Source organism: Staurois parvus, unplaced genomic scaffold, assembly GCF_062004578.1.
Source record: "Staurois parvus isolate SC_StPar_1 unplaced genomic scaffold, SC_StPar_1.0 ptg000233l, whole genome shotgun sequence".
Taxonomy (NCBI): domain Eukaryota; kingdom Metazoa; phylum Chordata; class Amphibia; order Anura; family Ranidae; genus Staurois; species Staurois parvus.
Genome location: NW_028318029.1, coordinates 163,526 through 188,751, shown reverse-complemented (window position 1 = coordinate 188,751; position 25,226 = coordinate 163,526). Strand labels below are relative to the sequence as shown.

The window sequence follows — 25,226 nt, the reverse complement described above, 5'->3', positions numbered from 1 at the left end:
AAATTTGACTAATTCAGCAGAACCAGATATTAATCCTTATGTACCCCTCTCTGTTCATCAGAAGTCAATTGTTAGACCAGCTTCTGTCAAACAGTCCTTCTGGAAAACCTGCATCGGTCAGCTTCTGCAACCAATGGCTGCGCTGCTGATTGCTGTATTCTGATGGGGGGGAGCCCCCACTGTCAGAATATAATAGCGCAACAGGAGAGATCCTGCATCCGCATTCCTTGTTTGGATGTGGGAATATGTGAGGTTTTTTTTTCCTTTCAACCCACTGGTTGAAGGGAAAAAAAACTCAGTGGGGGGAGATTTATTAAAACTGGAGTACACAGAATCTGGTGCAGCTGTACATAGTAACCAGCCAGCTTCTAACTTAATTTTGTTTAATTAAGCTTCGCCAATAAAACCCAAAAGCTGATAGGTTACTATGCATAGCTGCACCAGATTCTGTGTGCACCATTTTTAATAAATCTCCCCCGAAGTATTTGACCAGCGTTCTTTTTACCAACACTGTGTGGGAGTGACTTGAGTGTCATCCTGCAAGTCAAAGCTCATCTTAATGACAAATGACCACCTGCCGTCTTTGCTAGAAGGAACCCTGGCGCTATGTCAGAGAAGTGCAAAGGGATGTTGTTCTTTGCAAATTGCTCTAAGTAATTTTTTTTTTAATTTAAGCTAAATAAACATTATTTATCTCTAACCTACTAAGCTATTGGTTATCCTTTATTTTTATTATGAACATTCAATTTGAAATTCAGCATGAAACTAAGCCATTTCACTTCCTGTATTATTCTCTTAAAATAACTTAAGGGATGTGACATGATATGTGAGAAAACTGGTGCTGTTTTTAACATAATACTAGGTTTGTGTGATATTTTATTTCCCCTTTTTAAGAATCTTATTTTTACAGATCTGTTTAACAATTCAACTCAGGGTTAGAGTGTAAAAAATACTTCTTTAATTATTACAGCATACTGATGCTCTCTTAGGAATTTATACATCCTTCTTAAATTGTGGGTTATATATACAGAAATGTTTTTATATTTCCGTTTATTATGGTCAATTTTGGTTTTAACTTAAAAATATGTAGCTTTTAAGTGTTATAAAGTTGACTGATTTAGATTTTTTTCTGATTTGTGATAAACCACAGCACCTTTTTTATGCTGTCTTTTACAATTATATGTTTATATAGGTGAGCGTTAAATTAATGAATTTATTTATTACAAGTACTTATATAGCGCTGTCAATTTACACAGCGCTTTACATATATATTGTACATTCACATCAGTCCCTAACCTTCAAAGAGCATGCAATCTAAGGTCCCTAACTCACATTCATACATACACATACTAGGGCCAATCTAGACAGGAGCCAATTAACCTACCAGCATGTCTTTGGAGTGTGGGAGGAAACCAGAGTACCCGGAGGAAACCCACGCAGGCACAGGGAGATTTTGCAGGCTCCAGGCAGGTAGTGCTGTGGGTTTGATTAAAACCAACGACCCTACTTTAATCTCCAGAATTAAAAATATTTTCTATTTGCCTTACATTGTTTTTGCTTGGTTCATCATTTTACTTTGAGGTTTACAGCACAGTCCATTTTTTCTGATTTTAAATGCTGCCTTTTGTCACTATTGAAGAGATTTTGCTTCTTGGTCAGAAAGACAGGGACTGATGGTAAATATTTTCAATGGGCACAGAGATGGCAACATGCAGACATATTTATTTAGGTGAGAGGTTTAGAATCTCTGTCAAGTCTTTATTGCATATTTGCAAAAGGGAGTTCTAATGTCATTTTCATTGCATGCATTTTCATTGTATACCATCAGCATTGTAATAGCAATACAAACAATAGTTGTTTTGACAATCCAATATGTTTACTTGAAAAATCTCCCTTCTTGATGTAAGTTCTGCCTGTCTCCTGGCCATCTATTTCCACAACTTCCTGGATACCCTGCATGCTTTTTCTTTACTTCAGAAGGCTGGTTCTGTGAAATGTGTGACACAGCAGCGTCTACTCACATGTTTTAGAGAATGTGTTACAGAATTTGAGGAATAAAACTTCAAGATCATTAAGATTAATAGGAGTAGGCTTGACATATCTGAAGTGAAGTGAATATATGACCAGACATAAGAATTCCAGGAATGAGATTACTTGAAAAAATTACTTTGGGCCAGCATGAATCAAACAAATTATGCAGATGCCGCATCCGTGACCAGGCATCTTCTGATTGGTTGAGATTGTGAAGTCATCCATTCACTTATCCACGCCAATCAGAGGAAACCTTGTATTCCTTAAACAAATGAACTCTTTTTATTTAGTACACAAAGGGGACGTTGCAGTAGCACCCACCAGTAGAGGATACCGCTTTGTGTATGTAGCATAGGCTACAACAGTAGGTTATAGATTCATCCTCGGCCACACAGAAATGGTATTTGCATAATTCATTGGAGCTAAGCTGGCCCAAAGTAAATGTTTAAAATAATCTTATTCCTGGATATCTACTTTAAACAGTACAAGTAATAAATTAAGTACTCATGTAATGTTTATGATGCCTTAGGCTACATTCAGATGGACAGTTAGCACACCCTGCGATTTATGCAAATTCCTGCATCTTGAGTGACAGATGTGTGCAAATAGCTGCAGCCACTTAGTCAATACAGAATGCATCCAGCCATGATCACTGCAGGTAATCGCTGTCTGAGTGAACAGTCACAAATAGCTTTTTGCACACACTTGTCATCCCAGATACAGGGATTCAGATTACTGCTGCTGGAAATCACAAGGTGTACTAATCGCCCATCTGAACGTAGCCTACTCTCCTCACACACGAATATGCCCTCAGAGAAGCTTGTAGCCAGCTATCTTGTAAAGGATTTGTTTATTCCTTAACCATTTGAGTACCATCCTCTAATATGCCTTTATTACCAGGCCATGTTTTTCCAGTTTTCAGCACTATGATACTCTGACGGACAACTACTCTTTTACCCTAAATAAAGGAGAAAAAACAAAACCTGTGTTTCTTACTTTCTTTCAAAATTAAAATGCCAGAACAATATGAAAATCCCCAAAATGATTTTTTTGGAAAGTAGATACCCCAAAGTGGTCTAATTTTTCCCACAGTTCTTTAGAACTGAAGAAATGTGCTGATATTGAGGTGATTAAAACATGGAGCTTGGAATGGGTGCACTAGATACTGCTTGAACAGGTCATACACTGAGGGAGGAGGAAGTGAAGGGTTAATATACAGGTCAGATACAGTAGGAGGATGAAGATGAGGGAGTTAATGTGCAGAGAACCGGGTAAAAAGAGGGTGAAGGGTTAATATACAGGTCAAGTAAAGACAAGATGGAGATCAGATGTACAGGACAGGAGAGGGAGTTTTGAAAGAATTAAAATAAATTCCATAATCACACACCCTAATTAAAAAAATGTAAATGTATATTTAAGTGGACTATTTCATCCTGCCTGAGTTTGTATCCCTGTGGCTGGCCAATATCAACGACATTGAACATATGAAAAGTCTTACAGCTGCCCTTTACCACAGAGAGGAGAACGTTTGTAACACGTCTGATACCACGTCTATCTTCTCCTGTTCGTTGACATATCAGGAGCTATTACATCCTCTTGCTGTAGGACGAATAGTTCTGGTGCACCTTATGGCTCTGAGTAATGGCTAAATGCTGGAACATCACTGCTGGTTCTCCACCATACCTTGCTAGGGTGTCTGCTGTCAAGCCTCTCCACCTGGCACACCCCTCCCTCCCTCTGCCTCCCCCCCTTCTCACCGTTGGAAAGCACTGGGATACGAACAACTCTGGTAGGCAACAGGCCTTCAGAGGTCTATCATGCATAATCGGCTCTAGGCCTATTCTTTGCTGTTATTTGCTCTTCTTGCTTTACGTTCATTATTAACATCAGAGGCCATTGACCTTGTGACACTACTTAACACTACTGTGTTTACCTCCGGGTACTTCACCCAGCTGCCTCTGAGATGTTCTGACTCTGAGATTGTGATTGTCAACCCCTGCATTTTGTATATTTAGAAAAGAAAAAGGAATTTAAAAAAGTGAACTATTTCATCTTAATATTTGTAATATTTTGGATCAATTCATAAAACTTACAATTACTTATTTGTTAGATGCTTTACAATTGCTTTTAACATATTCCCGTTTTAATATTTCCATGTATCTCTTGTGCTGGAAAAATGTACTTAGGGGTCATGTAGAAATGTTTGCACATAAGATTAACATAATTCCCCCTGCCCCAAGAGCCATTCATTTTTCTAACTCTATTCATTTGGGAAAATGTATAAATCATGGGAGAAAGTTTTATGAATCTTGTTGGAAAATATTTATAAATAGACCTCTTAGTATGTAACTGATATATAAAATGCTGCTCACCCTCAGTGACCAGAAAGAAAGGGGGAGAGGAAGCAACAAAGGAAAACTGGAAGGCAGAAGTAGAAAAGTATGCTGTAATGAAAATGCCTTTACTCATTTGCACAGTTTTCCATTGCTGTTTTGTTTCAATAATTTTTTATTGATAGTTTTACAAAAGGTAAACAGGGAGAAAGCATTTGGTTCAGTATAAATGTAAACATACAATAAAGCTGTATTAAAATGTTACCCCACCTTTTGGCTAGGGTTGGATATAAAGTTACTGCATAGACATCGGAGGTATGTTAGGGGTGGACTGAACCGTGAGGAGGAGTACTGAGTAGTAAGGGGGTAATAAACGGGGAGAATAATAGGGGAAGGGTAGCGGGGAGGGGGGGAGAACTTGAGGTAAAATAGGGAAGGAGTACCAGTCTGACGTGGATAAGTAGAGCGATTGATTGTAAGGTATCGGGTTTACGGAGTAATTAGGGTTTGTAACCAGTTGGACCATAAGGAGTTAAACTTATGTTGGGTGGAGTTATTAATTGCCAGTCTTTTTTCCATTTCGCATTGGAAGTTGAGATCTGAAATTAGCGATTGAAGGGAAGGAGCTGAGGTTGTATTCCATAATCTGGTTATATTTAGTTTAGCTGCAAAAAGTATGTGGACAATGATGGTACGGGAGGTACAAGGGAAATTGTTAATCCCAATGTGTAGGAGTGCAAGTGCCGGGTTAGGAGTTGTCTTTATTTTGGAAACTTTGGATATTAGTCAGAATATACTATTCCAAAAGGATTTAATAGATTTGCAGGCCCATAGTATGTGAAGAGTGGAGCCTAGGTCCCCGCATTGTCGCCAGCAGGAAGGGGGATGATTTGGGTAGAAAATGGCTAGTTTGGTAGGGGTTAGGTACCACTGATGAAGTATTTTCAAGTAGGATTCCCAATGTGAGTTGCAGTGAGAGGATTTGTAGGTGGATTTAAATGTGGTAGTCCATGTGTGAGTTGGAATTTCTGTTGCTGTTTTATACCCTTAGAAATTTGCCATTCTCATAATCTCATAATTACTGCGAGAGGTAAATTGCACATAAGCATACTGCAGAAACAGCTTACACCTGAGTATATGGTAAATGTTTAGTCATTCCCCAAAATACTTGGATATATTATTTCACCAATCTGGATGGCTTTCATAAGTTTGACCTGTATGCTGGAAAATTTTCAACATCCAAGGTTTCAACTTAAAAAAAAAAAAAAAAGCTTGCTGATTAAGTGAGAATAGACAAGAATTCCAAGTTGATCTATATGAATTTCTTAAGTAACATAATAGCCACTTGTATTTTCATCAGTTTTTTGGTCAACCCTATTGAATATATGTAGTATGTAAACTGACTAGATAAATTTAGACGCTGTATGGCAAGCAAGATACATTTTTTCTTAGCATTTTGTGGAAGGGGTAGATCCCCTTGTTAGGTTTTTAAATGTTATGTGAAAGCATCACTCTCCCGTTCATTGCAAATAACCTTCCAAATTGGAAGGTTATTTGATGAACGGTGAGAGTGATTGTTTTCACATAACAATTTTAAAAACCTAACAGGGGATCTAACCCTTCCACAAAATGTAAGAAAAAAAGTATTTGCTTTGCATACACGTTAAATTTATCTAGTCAGTTTACATACTACATATATTATGGGTGAAAAAAAACTGGAACACAAGTGGAGTTGTTACCCATAATGACCAATTAGATAGCTCAACCTTTGTTCTTGTTATTCTTTCATCAAGCTTTTTATCGATAAAAGGGTTAAAACAAAATTCAGTTTGTGATAATATGCTCAAGAAATGAAGTGTATCTAGCCTAGAAATATTGTAGACTGATAGTATTTGTATTGTAGTTAGAAGGAGAGTTCAGTAAATATACTGAATTGCAGAACAGAATACAGTTTGAAGGATTGTTGAAAAATGTATTCATTTTATTAGCACATAACAATTTATACCTTTTCAATGCTATATTATAACATAATGTCTCTGCCACATAAAAGCATCTGCATACACATTGCAAGGCAAATGTGTTCAGACTCAGTAGTATGTTTTGGATAGTTTGGAAGACACCACAATGCCAGAGAGAGCCTGCACACAATATACACGTAATAAACACAGTGTCCTGAAAATTTAAAGCATAATTAAACCCAAAAAAACCTTTTTTTTTATTTCTTTATTTTTATGTGGTGATCAGCCAGTAACACAATTCCCATTTAAGGATGGTTATATTCCTCCTCCACTGTATCTATGAAGGAGCAACATAGCGACCCTTGGAAAGCAGCATTGTCAATCATTAAAGAGGGTAATAAAAGGGTCCATGCACATTGGGCTTAAAAAAAACGTTGCTTTTACAGGGGTTTTGCATGTTGCCCATAGAAGCATTTCAATGTTCTCTTACCTGTCCATGCACATTAGGACATTTAGAGGCAGAAAAAAAAACCTTTCTAGTTTGCGTTTTTGAAAGTAGTTTTCTGGCAAAAAAAGCCCCCCCACTAAACTCCTGTTAAAAAGTGCTCTGTGTGAGTATTCTTTTCTGCCAAAAGAACTGGCATTCTTTTAAGCAAAGTGTGCACGGACCCTTGAACTGACTAGTAGATTTAGATGGACTTTACATAAGTGACTAACAATGTAAAGTCCAACTCCAGCTAACACTTTTTAAGCAGTTACAGCAATAGTTTTTTTCCTTTTGGGATTAAGATTTTACATAAATAAAAGCTTACCATTGTAAGCACTCCTGTTAGTAGTAAATAGTTTGTCTCCACCCTCTACCTGCCTTTTTTGCTGTACAGCTTGGCCAGTTAAATGAAGATGAAAAATAACAGAAGCACTGGCTGGATCACCAGATGATAAACTATGTTACGGGGGTCTCAGAAAAACAAAAACAGCTGTGTTAAAGCTAGTGAAAGACTGTCATATATGCATTTTTTTCTATTTTGGCCATAGTGTTAGTTTAAGGCTGCAGTTGTGTAAGGCAGGAGTTCAAATGTATTTAAAAATCTTGTTTCTTCAGGAAATTTAGCCCAGGCAGAAGCTATTGGAAGAGAAGCCTTAAAGCTGTTGCCACGTGACCACTCCATCACATTTTCTTTAGCCAATGTACTGGGAAAAGCAGAGAAATATAAGGTGGGTCTAATGTCTTATATCTACTACACACGTTTATCAAACCATCTTTGTCTCTACAAATGTTTTTCTCATAACAGAGCTATGTTTAAATAATTGTGCTATGATAGTATGGTTTCTAGAACAAATCTAAACATTATAATGCTAAAATAAAAGAAGCTGCAAGAGGGTAACTGTACAAACACATTGGCTTATAATATATCCAGGGACATCAAGCAGCATTTCAAATGTAACCTCTTAACTCTTTCTTTTATTCCCTATGCTTTGAGAGCAGTAACCTTTTTTCTCAGTCCTGATCTTATCTCTAATGTGTAAGAAGAGCTCAAAAAGATTCAGAGTACTTTCACGGATGGTATTTCCTTGCCTTGCAGCAAGTACGACTTCCAAGTGCACCAAGAATCCCTGGCTCTGGTGACAATCAGTCCAGTTTGTTGAACCCGGAAGCCAGTAGGTCTATGTGTCCCTCACATGCAATGGAGAACACACCTCTGGGTGAAGAGACCATGCTCCGGAATCCAAGAGTTGACAATCGAGCAAGTTCACCTGCCAATTTTCCATGTCTGGGCTGTGCGTGGTGGTCAGGCCTGGAAAAATAGGATTTTTTGTTAATCACTGTAAAGTCCTGTTCTCTGTGTTCATTGGAGAACACAGCTCTTCTATTCTTGACCATAGGGCATAGTAGGACACTAGGCAGAAAAATAACAAAGCACTGCCTAACTGCAGTCCTAGCTGGTATAACACCCCTCTTTGCTGTAGGAAAGCCAGTTATTTCTGACTAGTGTTTCAGGAGTAAGGACCTTGTTTCATAGCCTTTTGTCCTTTTTTTTTCTATTTTCTTGGAATTTTTTCCTGTGGAGATTTTCAGTCAACAGCCATGCTGGCTAATCTAGATCCAGTGGTCACCTCAGTTTGGCCAACAAGCGCACACACACCTTTTGCTATACACTGGGTCCACTGTGACAGCCCCATCCTGGACCGGGGTGGTCACCAAGTTAACTGTTTCGCAGGGATACATGTGACCTCCGTTCGTGTCACATTGTTACCATGACCAACAGCCCCCCACTTTGGTGGTGAGGAGATGTTACCCGCAGCCTCTGTGTATTGGTAAGTAGATGCCCCCCCTCCCTCCCTGGGCATACGTGGGGCATGGGTACTGCCTGGGGAAGTCTGTCCCTACAGGTTTCTCCTCCAGGTCTGTTCCCCCACTCTCTCCAAGTTCTGAGCTTTGTGAGGCCTGCAGTACTTTCCTTTAGGATTCATCTGTGCAAAACCGGCATGTCATCCCTATACTGAAGGAGGCGCACAGTTCTGCTCACAGCTTGATTCATTTTATTTCTAGTAAGTGCATATTGGTGGAGGATTGTCACAGAAGTCTTTTCCACATGGATATCCGTTCACCTCATGATTTTTTGTGAATACAGTTGCAGTTCAAGGATCATTTGCTACAATAAAGGACACTTCACTTGGGACTTTTTTTGATTGTTCAGTATTATTTGTTCATACATGTTTATTACTTTGACAGATGTTTACACTTACATAATGGTATATATATATAGTGCTGCACTCTTTATTATTGTTTGTTGATTTGTTCCATAATGTGGGGGAGATCCCTTCCCATGGCACTGCTAAGCAATTCCTGCAGGTGATGTTTGCAATAATGCTCAGATGTGGATCTCCTGCTGTCTCACCTCAATAGGAAGGTGCTATAATACTATAGAATAGGAAGGTTCTTCCTCATCAACTGAGCAGGGTGGAAGCTAAAAGGTTTTCAGCCTCTCTGGTGACTAGCTGTCGTGGTTGCCCCCTGAATACTACCTCTTCACACCGGCTGAATGCAAATGTGCCTAGACCCCAAGTGGCCACACATTTGCGTTCTATTAAAAAAGAACATATGTGGTGAGAGCGCGTGCCCTGCGTGCTCCCAGCACATATGTCTGGTACTCACGGAAAGGTCCTGATCTCCTCTTTCGATCAGGACCTTTCCCGGTCATGTGATTGCGTGTCACAGCGGTCACATGACCCTAAGCCCCGCCTCCCGGCTTCTGAAACCCTTAAAGGGCCGGGAGGCGCTGGCGCCAAGGGGTTAAGGAAGACTTTCTGTACCAAGGACCGTTCTTCCACCCTATTTCACTGTCTCTGGCTTTGACTGCATGGGTATTGAAAGCCTGGTTCTGGAATTCAGGTTTTCAGATTTTGGTGATCCTGACAATGTTGAAGGTGTGCAATTTTCTTTATGGGAGGCTCACATCGCCTGGTGCGAGACTCTGGGTGTCCATCCACACCGCTTCTGGTTGGTTTGAGTTTTGATCTTCTCCAAAGGGACATTGAACAAAAGCTTGCCTTCAGTACTATTGAAGACCAGGTTTCTGCTGTGGCAATCTTCTTTTGTGACCCTTGGTAACACACTCCTTGATTCATACCTTCATCCAAGGGGTTCACCATGTGGCACTTCCTGTGCATCCCCTTTGCCGCTGTGGGACCTGAGCTTGGTTCATTCGATCCTTAAGAAGCCCCCTATGAGGGGATTTAGGATATTACCTTACTGATGCTATTTCAGAAAGTTGCCCTTTTTGATCACCTTCATTTCCGCACAGTGGGTGTCTGTGACCTTCTTATGTATGTTTTTCTTAAGGGATAAGGGGATCCTCTGTCCATATCCCTTATCCTTTCCATAGGTGGTGCTGGATTTCCACCTGCTGAGGACTTTGTCCTGCTTTTTTTATGTCCACAACTTTTGCACCCTGAGGAGATTGCACTGCTCTCATTGGATGCGTTCTGGGTTCTTCCTCTTTTGTGATCATGGGTGCCCCTTGGAATTACCTGGTGTCCTGCTCTGCCACTATTTCCTGAGGGATTCGGCAGACAGTTGTTTTAGGTTTTTACCACTGAGGGTCGGGCCCTGCCTCTCCTTATCATGGCACTCTTCTGCAGAGCAATTGGTGCCTATTAGACTTTCCAATATCAGGTGTTTGTATGCCTGTGTTTTGAGTTTGTAAGATAGTTGTCAGTCTGCAGTTTTATCGATATTTACTATGTGTATGTGTTCGCATCCTCAGATGCTTGTTTGGCCGCAAGGTTTTGCAGGTTGTTGTTCATGGTTCCTTGGTCCTTTGTGAGGGATTTTGTGTTGGTGGTTGGCATGTTTGCCTGGTTCCTCCTGTTTTTTGTTTGCCCACCCCTCATTGAGACACTGCTTTGGGACATCCCTATAGTCAAGAAAATAAGAGCTGTGTCTGTCTGTCAATGAAGGTAAGATAAAACTGGATTTTTTGTTACTCACCTTAAAATCCCTTCTTCTGAGTTCATTGATGGATACAGCACCCATCCCTCTTCCTGAGTTTTTTTCCTCTTTTGCTGCTTTGTGACTAACTGGCATGTCTATAGTGGAGAGGGAGTTTATATAAGCTAGGGCTGCCCATAGGCTGTGCTTTGTTCTTTTTCTGCCTAGTGTCCTACTCCTGTAGGTGTTGTTACAACCCTATGGTCAAGAATAGATGTGTCCGCCAATGAACAGAACTTTATGGTGAGTAACAAAACATTTATATTTATATAGAGAACTAAATAGATTATGCATATGATATACATGGTGCATTTGTTGTTCAATATTTAATTTATTTGAACTCCGAAACATATTGTATTTGCTATAACTTCTCAATCTGAACTACTAACATGACTGTTGCAAAATATTAGGCAGATGTTCTACTTTTCACTCACAATGTGAGTAAAAGGTTTACCAAGGCATCCAGTTAATCATATGTAGTGCTCATCCCCAAAAGGAGCCACTGGGTTTGGGTCCCCCTATATCCTGCACAACCAGGCAACATGCATTTTTCCATCTTCCATTCAGAGTCAGTAACCAGTCCATTAGCTTGTTTTTGTTGTTTTATTAGGGGGTAAACAACTTAGATCAGGTTTAGGGGTATACGGGATGCCCAACTTGACTTGCTGTAATAAATCTGAGGACAAACTTCCTACTTCTGTACAAAAAAAGTAGAACCTGAACTTTCTACTCCAGCCAGAGTGGCACAGTCTCTCAATGAAACAATAGCACAGTCTCTGTGAGGAGCACCTGGTTCCCTCTAAGTGAAATCTCTTCAGACCCAGCTAGGAAATGTCCATCCACCTGGCTGTCTTTTGAAACGTATCCTGGAGCAAGAGGTTCCAAAACAGGCATGCAGCACTGTCTCAGGGAGAACTGGTTAAGAATTGCACCTAGCAGCCCTCTCTCCTGTAGACCCCAGGGGTGTAGAGGTACTCACACTGCCCTTGTATCCTGTAGCTCTGGGTAAACTACATTTAGGCCTCTCACTGAGACAGTTTCTGCCCCCGCTTGCAGGCTGTCCTTCCCCAGTGGACTGTAAGACAGTGGCGCTCCCTCTGTCATCCTCCTTTCCTTGCCTCCAGCCTGGAGGCAGAACCTCCCTTCTCTGTGGTCCCTTCCCAGGCTACACAGCAGCACCTTCAGTAATCCATCTTGCATCTGACTATCCTTGCTGGCAGGCTCTTCCATATATATGGGCTGCTCTTCCCACAATGCCAGGACCTCCTGCCTGGGATTGGTCCGACTCCCATGAATATGCAGATAAAGGTCTCCACCACTCTGCCCACTATCTTCTGGAAGTTTCTAGGGGGAGGTGATAGAGGCCCAACCTGCTGATTCATTCAGCCTTACCTGGACTTGACCCCTACTCAGACATGCTCACTCCAACTAGTGAGTGGGCCATTAAAATTTCCTAACTATCTAAAAACACTAGAGGGTCCCACACATATGTTTTAGCTGCTTGGTATTCTACACAGTTGATTGCTGCTGGTAGCTGCACAACATTGCTGGTTATGCAAACTCCACACATACAGCTACATACAGCATCAAGTCATATGTACAGTTTTTGAAGATAAAAAGGTAGCTTAATTTTACTGTTTCAGCTGATTTGACTGTGTTCTTTAATATCCTTCTTCGTATTTTAGAAATATGTGCAAGATGTTCATTTAATTTTGTGATGCTTTGAAAACTTTCTGCAATGCATTGTAGATGGTTTGGCCACATGAGGGCAGTGTTTTTTAATTGTCTTTTGGGTAAAATTGTATTTTACATGATATCTACCAACATTTTGAACTTTATACTGATATTTATTATTGGTTAGCTTGGTATGTTTTATTTGAATATTTGCAAATTATATATTTTTTTTATAAGTTCTCTATAGTTATGAGATACAAATAAAAATGGTCATTTACTTTTGCTTTCTAACAAAATGTACTGAAACCTCTGAGAGATATGCTATTGTCTTATTTTAGGAGTCTGAAGGTTTGTTCCTTAGAGCTATTGAGGCCAACCCCTCTTCCGCAAGTTATCATGGCAATTTGGGTAAGGCTTTGATTCCATCATTAATATATTCTTTAACGGAAAAAATGTCACTCTCTAGACATTAACTGTGAGATATTTTCACAGTGATGGAGTGGAAAATTAATTATCAAACAATGTCAAGAAACAATTGTAAAAAGGCATATGTTTTGCAGTTCTTTCTCACTGTGTTGTAATTGAAAAGGGTAAAATCAATTTCAATCAAATATATGTGTGCACAAAAGACACAGCGATTGGAGTGAAGCCTTTTCCTTTATGAGGAGATGACTGTTATAACTGTAAAGACCCCTGATGCAGATGCTTTGTTTAGGAAACCCCATGAATAGAATTAAAAAATAGAAGAGGACTTTTGAGGCCTGCTTTTTCTTACAGTAGAATTCTGTCAAAGTTTTCAAGACATGCTGAGTTAAAAAGCATTGCAGAGAAGGTGGACAGGGCAAAACATAGATCCTTAGGTCAATGTAATAATTAGTATATATTGTGCTAATCATCCCAAACTGTCAAAAAAACTATTTTTGATTTTGGACATATAAAAAAAAAAGTTTTAAATATATTTTAGCAGAAATCTTTTTATATCAAATTATGTGAAAATTCCAAAGAAATTTAGCCCTTAATAGGCATGTTTACTTCCAAAAAGTCTATAAAATTATTGGACACTGAGAGAAATGTTCTGTATTGCTTTTAGTATACGTTTATTCGAGTCATGTGTGACTAACCTAAGTACTGAGCACTTCTAGCTAACTTGTAGGAAAATCTCTGTGCATTAACTGTTGATCCTGCTATAACAGAATGTCTTAAACAGTTTGAAATATGTTATGAAGGAGGAACAAGGGTTTCAAACTGTTAAAGACCAAGTTAAAACATATTTAATGACTTTCATTTCACCCTTCATCACCAGGCCATTTTACAATTTTCAGTGCTGTGATTGACAATCACTCTGCCATGCAACACTGTACCCAAATTAATTCTATGTCTTTTGTTTTTGTTTTTTTTGGTTTGAGACAGAGCTTTCTTTTGGTGGTATTTAACCAATTCAGGTTTCAGCGCTCTCACACTTTGAATGACAATTGCGCGGTCATACAACATTGTACCCAGACTAAAATGTTATCATTTTCTTCACACAACTAGAGCTTTCTTTTGGTGGTATTTAATCACCGCCGGGGTTTTTATTTTTTGCTAAATTAACAAAAAAAGACCGAAAATGTTGAAAAAAACACGTTTTTCTTTGTTTCTGTTATAAAAATTTGCAAATAAATAATTGTTCTTCATAAATTTAGGCCGAGATGTATTCTACTACATGTCTTTGGTGAAAATAACCCAAATTAGGGTGTATTTTTTAGTTTGTAGGAAAGTTATAGAGTTCACAAACTATGGTATACATCTGAATATTGATCAATCCTGAAGTACTGACAGCCAATCTAATTTCTTGAGGTCCAAGAATGTCAGAACAGTACAGATATCCCCAAAATGACCCCTTTTTGCAAAGTAGACAGTCTGACGTACTTCATAGGAGGCATGGCAAGTTTTTTGAAGTTGTATTTTTTTTGTCATAATTTTTCGGAAAATGAAAAAATAAAAAAAAATATTTTCACTATTTTTTTTTACATACTGTCACCAGTGCAGTACAGCGTCGTCATATAACTGGCATGGCGGTGATCAGGGACATTGGTGACCATGTGGAAAAAAATTTTTTTTTTTTTTTGTATTTAAATTTTTTATTACATTTTTTTTTCTTTTTTTTTAAGTTTTTCTTTTCATATTTCACTATGTCCAGAGTAGTACAATGTTACCATAGTAACATTGTACTACTTTGGGGAAGTAATCAGTATTTTCTTTTTTTTTTTTTTTTTTTTTACACAATTTGCTTATAGCAAAGAATTACTTTGCTATAAGCAAGCATTTACCTGAATGACATTGATTCATTCAGGGGTTTATTTATTTATTTATTTTTTTGTGCTTAGCTGTGATTTGGCCACAGCTAATCACATGACATGTGCATGTGATTAGCTGTGACCATTCACAGCTAGACACTAGTATACAATGGGTGGCATGAATGAAGACATCCATTGTATACAACTGTCATGTGACCTGCTGTGATTGGTCACAGCAGGTCACACGTATCGGCAACCGGGCTGATAATCAGATCTGTCATCGGCCATGTCCGAGGTACATGGCCGGTGACAGATCGCGCCACTGCGCGGCTCTGCAAGCGTGCGAACTGTGCATGTGTGGGAGTACGCCATATGGCGGCCCCCCGGAAAGCTAGTGCATTTTTCTGGACGCCATAGGCTATTGGCCGGGCGTCAAATGGTTACTAACTGCCGTTTTCTTTCTTTTTTACTATAAGAAGGAATCAAAGACCCATTTCCCTTACTTTATGTTAAAATAAAAATATCAGAATAGTTCAAAAACCCTCAAAATAACCCTGTTTTGGACAGTAGACACCCAAAGGTGATATCATTTTTTGCAACTTTTTTCTTTTGGAAATGAAGAAAAATGCCAGTATTGAGGGGGTCAAACACAGGGCTTGAGAACAGTGAACTAGATACAGTGATGTACAGGTCATACACAGAAGAAGGAAATACGTGAAGGGGTTAATGTACTGATCACATACAGTGGCAAGATAGAGATGGATGGGGTCATTGTTCAGATGTACAAGATATAGGAGGTGAAAGGGTTAATATAAAGATCACATGGATATCGTATGTGTAGAAGAGGAGGGGGGCACGAAAAGGGTTTAAAAAAAAAAAATCCCTGTGTCACTGCAAAAGAATGAATGAATTTGCAGCTGCTGATTCATTCATTATTTCCTCAGTCACAAGTACTCAATATCTTTCCTTCCCCTGTTGTAGGGGGAAGGGGAGGAACCAACATTGTAAACAGTACCATGTGATTGTTGTGATGACCGCTCACAGCGGCCAGCTTGGTACAGTGTCTCTGTGTACAAAGCCATCTAATGACAGCTCAGTGCACAGCGATTACCAGGTGGATCATCACGCACTCTCTGCTCCTCACAAGACCTCCTTCTCTCTAGTTCCCTGGTCTCCTCCTCCCATGCCCGCCTCCAGGACTTCTCCAGGTTGTCACCCATCCTCTGGAACTCCCTGCCCCAACCCATCAGATTATCACCTACTCTCCTCTCCTTTAGGCGCACCCTGAAAACCCATCTCTTCAGGGAAGCCTACCTGACCCCCTGCTAACCTGCCGACCTCCTCCACTCTTCCTACCACTCCATCCCCACAGCTATCTCCTCCTGTACCACTATCCCCTCCCTCCTAGATTGTAAGCTCGAAATAGCAGGGCCCTCGATCCCCTCATGTTTTGCATTGTATTGGTATTGTTCTGTCACATGTTCTGTCCCCCTTTGTAATGTACAGCGCTGAGCGAACTATTGGCGCTTTATAAATACTGTATAATAATAATAATAACCAAGTGCGGAAAACTGTAGCAAACATTGTTTACATAATAAATCCATGTGCTTTTCATTCTAAGGTGTTTTAAAATACAGTAGTTACAGCTTAGTTTATGATTTGCAATATAAAGTATGGGTAGTAAGGTGACAAATGTAAACGTGTGTTTGGAATATACTTTTTTTCTTCAAAATGCATGTTAACGAAAAATTTGTGATTATCCTAAATACTAAAATGTGTAATGTGTTTCAGCTGTTCTTTACCATCGCTGGGGACATCTGGACCTGGCCAAAAAATACTATGAAATTTCCATGAAGCTTGACCCTTCTGCTCAGGGGACCAAAGAGAACTACAATCTTCTGAAACGAAAGCTGGAACAGAGAGGCCATATGTGAAGCACAATCAAGATAGGGGAGCAGGCCAGGAACACTACAGCCATTTGCAGACACATCTGGTACTGAAATGGTGTCCGCTTTATGATTGCACCGAAAATCACCTTGTTTCTTTCTATTTTGCATAGATGTTTTTCAGCAGGCCCAAAATAATAGCTACCAAGCCATTAATATGCGTTTGCTATTTTGCCCAAAAGCATGGAATATGAAATAAGAACCTTTTTCTGGAAAGTAGCACAACGTCCTACGCCAGTGGCACCAATGATTTAAACAACTTGTACTGTTAACATTATTTATTTTGTCTTTTTTAATGTTTGTTGCATGTGTCTTTTATGCAGATTGTTATAAGGATACAACATGCTTTACATTAAAGTGGTTACAAACTAGTGCATAGACCCAGTGAAGTGACTAGCATTAGGTGATACACAGATAATAAACAAATCCTCCTACATAAGATTTAGCTGTGTATCTGCAGCTATCTCCTCTGTAGATCATTCTGAAAACTAAGCGGAAAGGATTTCTCCTCAGTTTTATCACCAGGGTACAGGGATCTGATGAAAGCTGATAGCTCTAAGCCCAGTCTGGAGGGAGGGAATACACCACCATTTTTACAGTACAAAGAAAAAGCACAGCTGTAAATATGAGTCACTGCAGCTTCCTCCACGTCACCATTTTAACTCTTGGCGTCGGGAAAAGGTGCCTCATGCTAGTAACAGAAGAACTAGGCAGCAGAGAGAAATGACACTCAGAGCTACGGAGAAAGACAAGTACGCACTATGGAAGGATGTCCTTTTTCTTTCATGTCTGAGGTTTACAACCACTTTAAAGGTGTGAAGATTTTACCTGAGCATCTGAACCTAAGACTGCATCCTTTACTTGTAGACAACTGTTTTTTGTTTTTTCATTTTTTAAATAATACCCTGTTATAGTTCCAGCAGTCCTGTAACTGAGTAATCCAAGGCATTTTATGGACATAACTGCATATATATTTGATTTCTTTAGAAATTGTATGTACTTAAATGTTCATCTACTTTGTCATCTTTTTTTTTTTTTGTGCAGGGCGGTTTCACTTTTAGTAATTGTAAAATAACCTGAAACCACTTCTTAGAATTGTTACACACCTCTGCCTTTCTTGCACCTTAGCATTCCACAGTGTGTGTGTAATCTGTGATATGTCATTTTGTTATTGAAGTGTGTCACTATGTTTAGCATAACTGTAAGCATGTAAAAATTAAAATAATTTTATTACCTTCTTAATGTTAATGCTATTATTTACCAAAATCAATGAATCAGCCTCCCAAAACTCAATGTCTTATTGTGTGTAGGAAAATCAGAAATTTGACCTACCTTTAAATTCTGTACAATACAGGACACAGGATCCGTATTCATAGACCATGGGTTTTACACTACTACGTTCTGGTGACTTGATGCTGGCAAAACCTTTGCTGGGAATACCCTGCAGTGTACCCTTATCCAACCCCAATTCCCAAAAAGTTGGGACATTGTGTAATATATACATAAAAACAGAATGCAATTATTTGCATATCCATAACCCATAATTTATTCACAATAGAAAACATATCAAATGTTTAAAGTGTTACTAAACCCAGGCCCCTGCATTCACTATATCTTTTCTCCCACAGTACACACAACATGGAAATGCAATTATTTTAGGAAATATAAACTGCTAAATACCTTTTCTCACTAGCAGTATATAGCAGTCTTGTGACTTCTATCAGTGTCCAGCTGAGCACTGGTTAATGATTGTAGGAGGAGTTTTCATTCTCTGATTGTCTTATAAAACTGCACAACCCCTGACCCTCTGTCTGGATAGTGCTGATCACATGTACTTTCTCAAGGAAAAAAAAACTCCACCAATACACAGCAAACTGAGCATGTGAAGAGTGCCCCCTAGGCTCTGATCTATCAGTAGATAGATTGGGAGGATCAGAGAAGATAGGATCAAACAGCCTTTTTACACAATGCAGAGGATTAACCCCTTAGGTTCCACAGTGAGTGTAACAAGCATACTTTACTGCATATACAGACTGATTTTACTGTTGTGCATTTAGCAACATTTTAAACTGAGAAAATAAAACTAAGAAAAAATAAGTTTTTTTTTTTTAAATTGGTGACAGCAGAACATCTCAAACATTTTGGGACAGGGCCATGTTTACCATGAAGTAGCATCTCCTTTTAACAAAACTCTGTAAGTGACCGGGAACTGAGGAGACCAGTTGCTGGAATGTGGGCAGAAGAATGTTGTTCCATTCTTGCCTGATATATAATTCTAACTGCTCAACAGCCCTTGGTCTTTTTTGTCATATTTTTCATTTTAAGATGCATCAAATATTGTAAATGGTGAAAAGTCTGGACTGCAGGCAAGCTAACTAAACGCCCAGACTCTTCTATTATGAAGCCATTGCCCTGTTGAAATATTTAAGGCCTTACCTGAAAAAGATGTCATCAGGATGGAAGCACATGTTGCTCTAAAACCTGGCTATATGTTTCAGCATTGCTGGTTCCTCTCCAGATGTGCAAGCTGCTATTCCATATGCACTAATGCACCCCCATACCATTTCACAGGCCGGAAGGTCCCTCTCCACTTTAGTCCATAGGATGCAGCATCAATACTTGCCAAAAATATTGTTAAAGTTTAATTAATTTGACCACAGAACAGTTTTCTCCTTCCCAACAGACCATTTTAAATGAGCTTTGGTCCTGAGAAGATGGTGGCATTTGTGGATCATTTTCAGATAGGTTGGACGTGGTCCCTGTACTCCTTTGCTAACAGCAGCTTGAACAGGGAGCCCCGCTGCTGGTGCTAGGAGGGGCATCAGGCCGTGGTAAAGTGCTGCCGGCTATGGAGTGTCACACCTGTGGGGGTTCCTTGGCGTCTGCTGGCAGGGATAAAATCCTTCCATGGTGGCTGGTGGGGATGATGGCGATGGATAGAGCTGTGGATACTGCTAAAGGGAGCGGTGCTGGTCTCCATACTTTTTACCAGCGCTACGTGGTCAGTGTGTGCGGGCCAGCGTGGAGCAAATGCTGCGGCCTGCTCTGAGCATGTGCAGGACCGCTCGGCCAACCAGGAGAAGGGAGGAGGGGCCAGGCTTAAGGGAGCCAAAATTTAAAGATGCTTCTGGCTGAAGCATCTGGCTCCTATGTGACTGTGTGCTCCTGGAGCCTGCCTGTGCCTGCTATTCCCTCTCCAAACATGCATTGCACCTGCAAGGCTCTTCTCCTGCATTGCTCTGCCTCATGCTCTTGGTTTTGTCCTTTTACAGCAGTGATAACATGCCTACCCCCTCTAAACACCAGCATTCTCAGAGAAAGTAGAGGAGATGTCGCCAGATGCACATATTCTTTTTGTTATTTTTCAAGTCAATGACTTATTTTTAATTTTTTTTTGTCTGTGCTGCCCCAGCTCCTCGGGTCTTGGTCATGATCCTTCCCAACAACAGAGGCCTTGCGTTCCCATTCAGCCTCTAGGGGTCAGTGCTCCCCATCACGATACAGCAGAGATCCGCATCATGACCAACCCAGACCAGGAGGATGCCGGGCATGCCCCACGCTGGGCAAGATGGCTTGTGAGATTTGCTTCAAAGAAGCAACCAAACACCAAGAACCCAATAAGGCGGAGATGGTATCGCTAATGAAGCAGGCATTTGAGGAGATGCTAAAGGCGTTTGCATCGCGGTCACAGCCATCAGCTGCCCCAGTTATGTCCACCTCACACTGCTTGTCTCCGCAGATGCCGCCAGCTAGTCAAGTGATGCCAGAGGCCCAGGAACCTTCGGCCTCAGATGCTGTTTCCTCAGAGGAGGATGAGGGCCATTATGACGGTTTTGATTTTGCCTTGGTCCTGAAAGATATCCAGTTTCTTGTTGAATCTGGATACCCACATCTGGTGTTCCCCATTTCTGATAGAGCATCAGGCGTTCTGCCGTGGCAGTTTTTGACTGTACCCTTACTGGGTGATTGTGTATGAGAGGGGTCCAGGACAGTCAGTCTCACAGCTGGCAACCATCATTAACACCTCCCAGGGAGAGGAGAAGAATGAGTTTTTTGGATTGTAGACATTTTATAGACAAGTTGGAAATTCACCAACCCAGAGAGATTTTTTGCCAGACTGGATAAAGTGGTGGAAAATCCAGAGAGAAGATATGTTTGTCTCATGTCACGAGACTGCTTGGCTGCAAACAGTGGAACTGAGGAAATGGAACCACCTCAAAAGCAGCCACCATGAGACCCAGGGCCCTCATTCAGAAGCAAATCGAGGGATGCCTGAGGCTGTACTGAGAGTCAGACAGTTGGAAGTTAGAGAAGCAGCCTTTTCCTGGAGAAGGAAGGGTATGCCTGGGCCATGTCTAAAATCAGTCCCGGATTCTTTAGGCCAGCCTTTCTCAACTGGGGTGCCACCTGAGGTCCTCAGGGATGTCGTGGCAACCCGGCTGAGAGAGGCATTCACATCACAGCCGAGCTTCCGCTCCAGCCGAACATCGGTATATCTGGAGCTTGGCCACAATAGTTTTGTGTAGCTCAGAGGAAGAGGGAGGCCATAGGTTGTTTTTGTGGGGTAGAAGTACTTTCCCCCCAGTAACTTCCTTGCTAAATGTATCAAGAGATTCATCAGACAGGTGTTTACCATAGAAGGGCAGGAATAATAGACTCCATTTACATACAGGATCAGCAGACCAAGGCTGTAACCACAAAGGGCACTGTAATCCTAGGGGAATTTTATATATATATATATATATATATATATATATATCTATCTATCAGTGCTGAAGGCATGAGCTGCAATTGTCCTAACAGGTTCAGCTAGGTACTGAACCTTTTAGAAGCCAGCCTTGGTTCCATCTCTGTGACTGGCGTATTGCTTTAGTCCTAGGTAAAGCTCAGGTCAAGGAACTACATCGGCAGCAGAATGGCCTGCCTCTTCAGGCCTAAGTGAAATCCCTGAGGATTTAAAGTTGCTGATAAACATGTTGACCCCTTGGGATTAGTTTTCTCTGATCTACGTCTTCCCTCCATTCCAACTCCTTCCTCTTCTGTTATGCAGGATAAGATCGATGACATTCTGATTATTATCTCATTGGCATGTCCAAAAATAACATGGTTTTCACACATTGTAAATTTCTTTGCTGAGGAGCATGGGCTCATCCATATCAGAAAGACTTGCTGTCGCAGAGTCTAATTTTCAATTCTGTTTTATGGTCACTTTGACGCTATGGCTGTTGAAGCCCAAGTCCTGAGGGACAGGGTTCTGACTGTGATTCCTACTTTTCTCAGGACTAGGTCAACATCCATCGTACCTGGAAGGCTTATTTCACCTGGTGTGAAGCTCATAAACTCCATTCTCAACAGTATCTTGTGGGGAATATTTTAGCCTTTCTCCAGTCTGGTGTAGTGATATCTAGCTTTGAGTACTCTTAAAGGTCAACTTTGGGCATGCTTTTTCAGAGACCTATTTCTTATTTAAAGCATTTGCACAGGGTTTCACACTTTTTCTCCTCTTGGGCCACCTCATTCTCTGTGGAAGTTTAATTTTGTCTTATTGGATTTGGAGTCTTTTCCCTTTGAACCCCTTTGAGAGATTCTCCTTTCATTTCTTACACTCAAGGTGGTCTTTTTAGTGGCCATTACCTCAGCTCACATGGTATTGGAGTTGCCTGCCCTTTCCTTGTTCTTCACTGGGATAAGGAGGTGCTTTGATCCATTTTCTTGTCTAAGGTGGTTTCTTCATTCCATTTGATATAGGACATTGTGTTGCCATCCTTCGGTCTTAATCCTAAGCATCCTAAGAACAAGGTGCTTCACTACTGTGTTGTTCGCGCTTATCTGAAGTCTACAGCTTTACTCTGACAATCTGTGTTTGCTCTGAGGGTCCACGCAAGGGTCAGGCTGTTTCTCAATCCACTATATCCTGGTGGATTTGTCTCTTAATACCTTTTAAATTCTACCAGGTTGATGTTTATACATCTGCTGATGCCAGTTTCAGGCAGAAGGACATGCAAGCAGCCTTGCACTGGGGTACCCCCTTTTCTGTTTGAGGATTTTGAGCTTGTTTGCCTAGTTGCTGTGGTGCCTTCCCCTCGTGTTCATTGCTTTGTGACATTCCCTCTGTGTCCTGTGAAGTATGATTTTTGGTTTATCTGTAAAATCCTTTTCTTGGAGTACATCACAGAACACAAAGATCCCTCCACTCTTGCTTGTGTTCCTTACAGTCCTTACTGGCTGAGCTTTCTTGCAGTGTTATGCGTGCAGTTTGCAGGAACCATCTTGCAGCATCTAGGAGTTTCAGCAGGATGGCTTCAGGATGATACCGTATCCCCAGCTATCAGCAGGGTGGTGTTATGTGAAGAGGAGTCTTCTCCAGGATTGCTCCAGCCATTGACGGGTTTTCTGTTTGACCGCATGCCGTGCTATCAGCGGGTGGCCTATAATGTGCTCAACGTGTTTGTAGCAGCTGCCCTGTCCTGGGATCTGGAACACGAGTGCCATTTTTTCAGGCAGCTTTGTGGTATTTATCTGTTAATTTTTTCTTTTCAGAAGTTTCTTCTTTCCCGTGTTTTCCATGGCTCTAGTGTGAGGGTCCTTTCATCGCTGCTAGAACACATCTACTTTTCATTCAGCCTCAATGCCAGTCTGCACCTGCACAGTGGCTCTGGTAGCTCAGCTGCATATGCATATTAGCATGGCTCAGACCGAGGCTGGGTTTGTGCATATGCAGTTTAATGCCATGATCCCGGCTCTGCAGGCACAATGGAGTGGCTGGAGTTAGTCTGGCCTAGGTTGCAAAATTGCACATATGCAGGACACATTCACAGGGTTGCTGTCCTGGCCAGCAGGGGATGTATGCGAGAGGTATAGCTGTCAGATGGTGGTTTGTTTTTGGTGTACAGTGTTGCTGTGCTAGGACTTCTCCCCATAGGATTAGCTGCCTTAGGCAAGGTTGGCTTTATTTTGTGTGGCCTGTATGGTGTTTTTGCTTACAAGTTCCTGTCTCAGTCCCTACTTCCTTGTGTTGGTACACAGCTACTTTCATTTTGCAGCCCTTGTCTTCTCCAAGTGCATCCATGGATCTGTCACCACCCCATGTGGCCAGCCCTTGCATAACAGGTAGGCTTTTGGCTGTTCTTCTGTGTGGTTTTTTTTTTTTGTGGAGGGGAGTGGTTCTTAATGGGCTCTTCCATTGTAGCCCCTCCAGGTCCAATCACCAATACTTCTCTGTAGTGGAAAGGGATCTTGCCAGTGCCCTGAGCCAGATCTCCATCCAGAGCAAGGCTTCACAATTTTCCTTCTAGATTTAGGCAGTACAGGAGAAGCTCTAGCTCTTCCTCCAGACACCATTCTCACTGCCATTATGATTGCCCTAATGATGAGACTTGCTGGGTGTGTGGAGCACAAGCCTTTGCAAGAAAAACCCTGTGTGAAGCATGTCTCCCGCAGGCAGTTGGGAGACCAGGAGGAAGACAACCAGCAGATTGTTGCTATGGTCAAGCAGGTGGTTCAAGAGTGAAAGGAATGTAATGTGAGTTGCTTAGTGCAGATTCTAGTCATGGCTTTTTCTCCCTCTGGAACCCAGTCCAGTAGCATCTGAGAGTGAAGAGGCAGAAGTGGATGAGATATGCAGAATTCAACTTCTTCCTTGCATGCCCTTTAATAAGGGCAGTCGAGGAGAGCTTAAAGCATCTTAAAAAGGGGCATTGCAATTTTCCATTATGGTCTGAGCTCAAAGATATCATTATGGAAGAATGGTGCAAGACTGAGTTAAAAATGTTGCTTCAGTGCTTATGATGCTTTATCCCTTCAGAGACCTGTTCAGTACCTGGATCCAGCTCCATGTGTGGATGCGGTCCTCATGGGGTTGGGTAAACATATTACCTTACCTCTGGAGGATGCTGTGTCATTCCACAATGGTCTTGATAGATGCATTGATACTGACCTCAAGATGATCTATGTGGCTGCAAGGGCAGCTTGTGGCGGCATTGGCCCTAGCAGCCATGTCCAAGGTATTGAAGTCTGGACAGAGAATGACAAATCTGTGTTGAAGAGCACGTTCCTATAGACCAGGCCAGGAGCACAGGAAGAATTAGAAGAGAGGTTAGTCATCTTTCCAGAAGTCTGCCAAGAGTTCCACTTCAGGTATTGTGGTCATGCCTGCCCAGACATGCTTTGTAGGAGCCCAGTTGCTTATTTTTCAGGCATGTGTGGGTGGCCTGGATCTCAGACGCATGGACCATCACAACAGTCTCTTCAAGTAATGCTTGAGCCTTCAGCCATCCACTATGCCTCAAATTCATGCCAACACAGTTGCCTCATGCCAGCAGAAAAGGCAGACTCTCCTCTCCTCCATCAAGTCTTTAGTGGTGCAAGGCACAGTGGTGCCAGTTCCATGTTTCAGGGCATGTATTTGCCACTCTTTATGATGAGGAAAAAGTCTGAATCCTGGAGGCCTGTCATTGACCTCACACACCTGAACAGGTTCATTCAGAAGGAAAAGTTAAACTTGGAAACATAATACT

General features: G+C 41.1%; 1 protein-coding gene across 3 annotated transcripts in view; it reads left to right on the top strand.

Annotated features, from left to right (window-relative positions):
• Window positions 1–25,226, top strand: part of TMTC4 (transmembrane O-mannosyltransferase targeting cadherins 4) — a 186,354-nt gene that overhangs the window by 115,820 nt on the left and 45,308 nt on the right. For all 3 annotated transcript variants that reach the window (XM_089679945.1, XM_089679946.1, XM_089679947.1), the window contains 3 exons: window positions 7,425–7,537; window positions 12,827–12,896; window positions 16,556–17,952. In XM_089679945.1, the coding sequence (XP_089536071.1) occupies window positions 7,425–7,537; window positions 12,827–12,896; window positions 16,556–16,698 (326 nt within the window). In that variant the 3' untranslated portion in view covers window positions 16,699–17,952. Of the gene's footprint in view, window positions 1–7,424; window positions 7,538–12,826; window positions 12,897–16,555 lie in introns of those variants that run through there.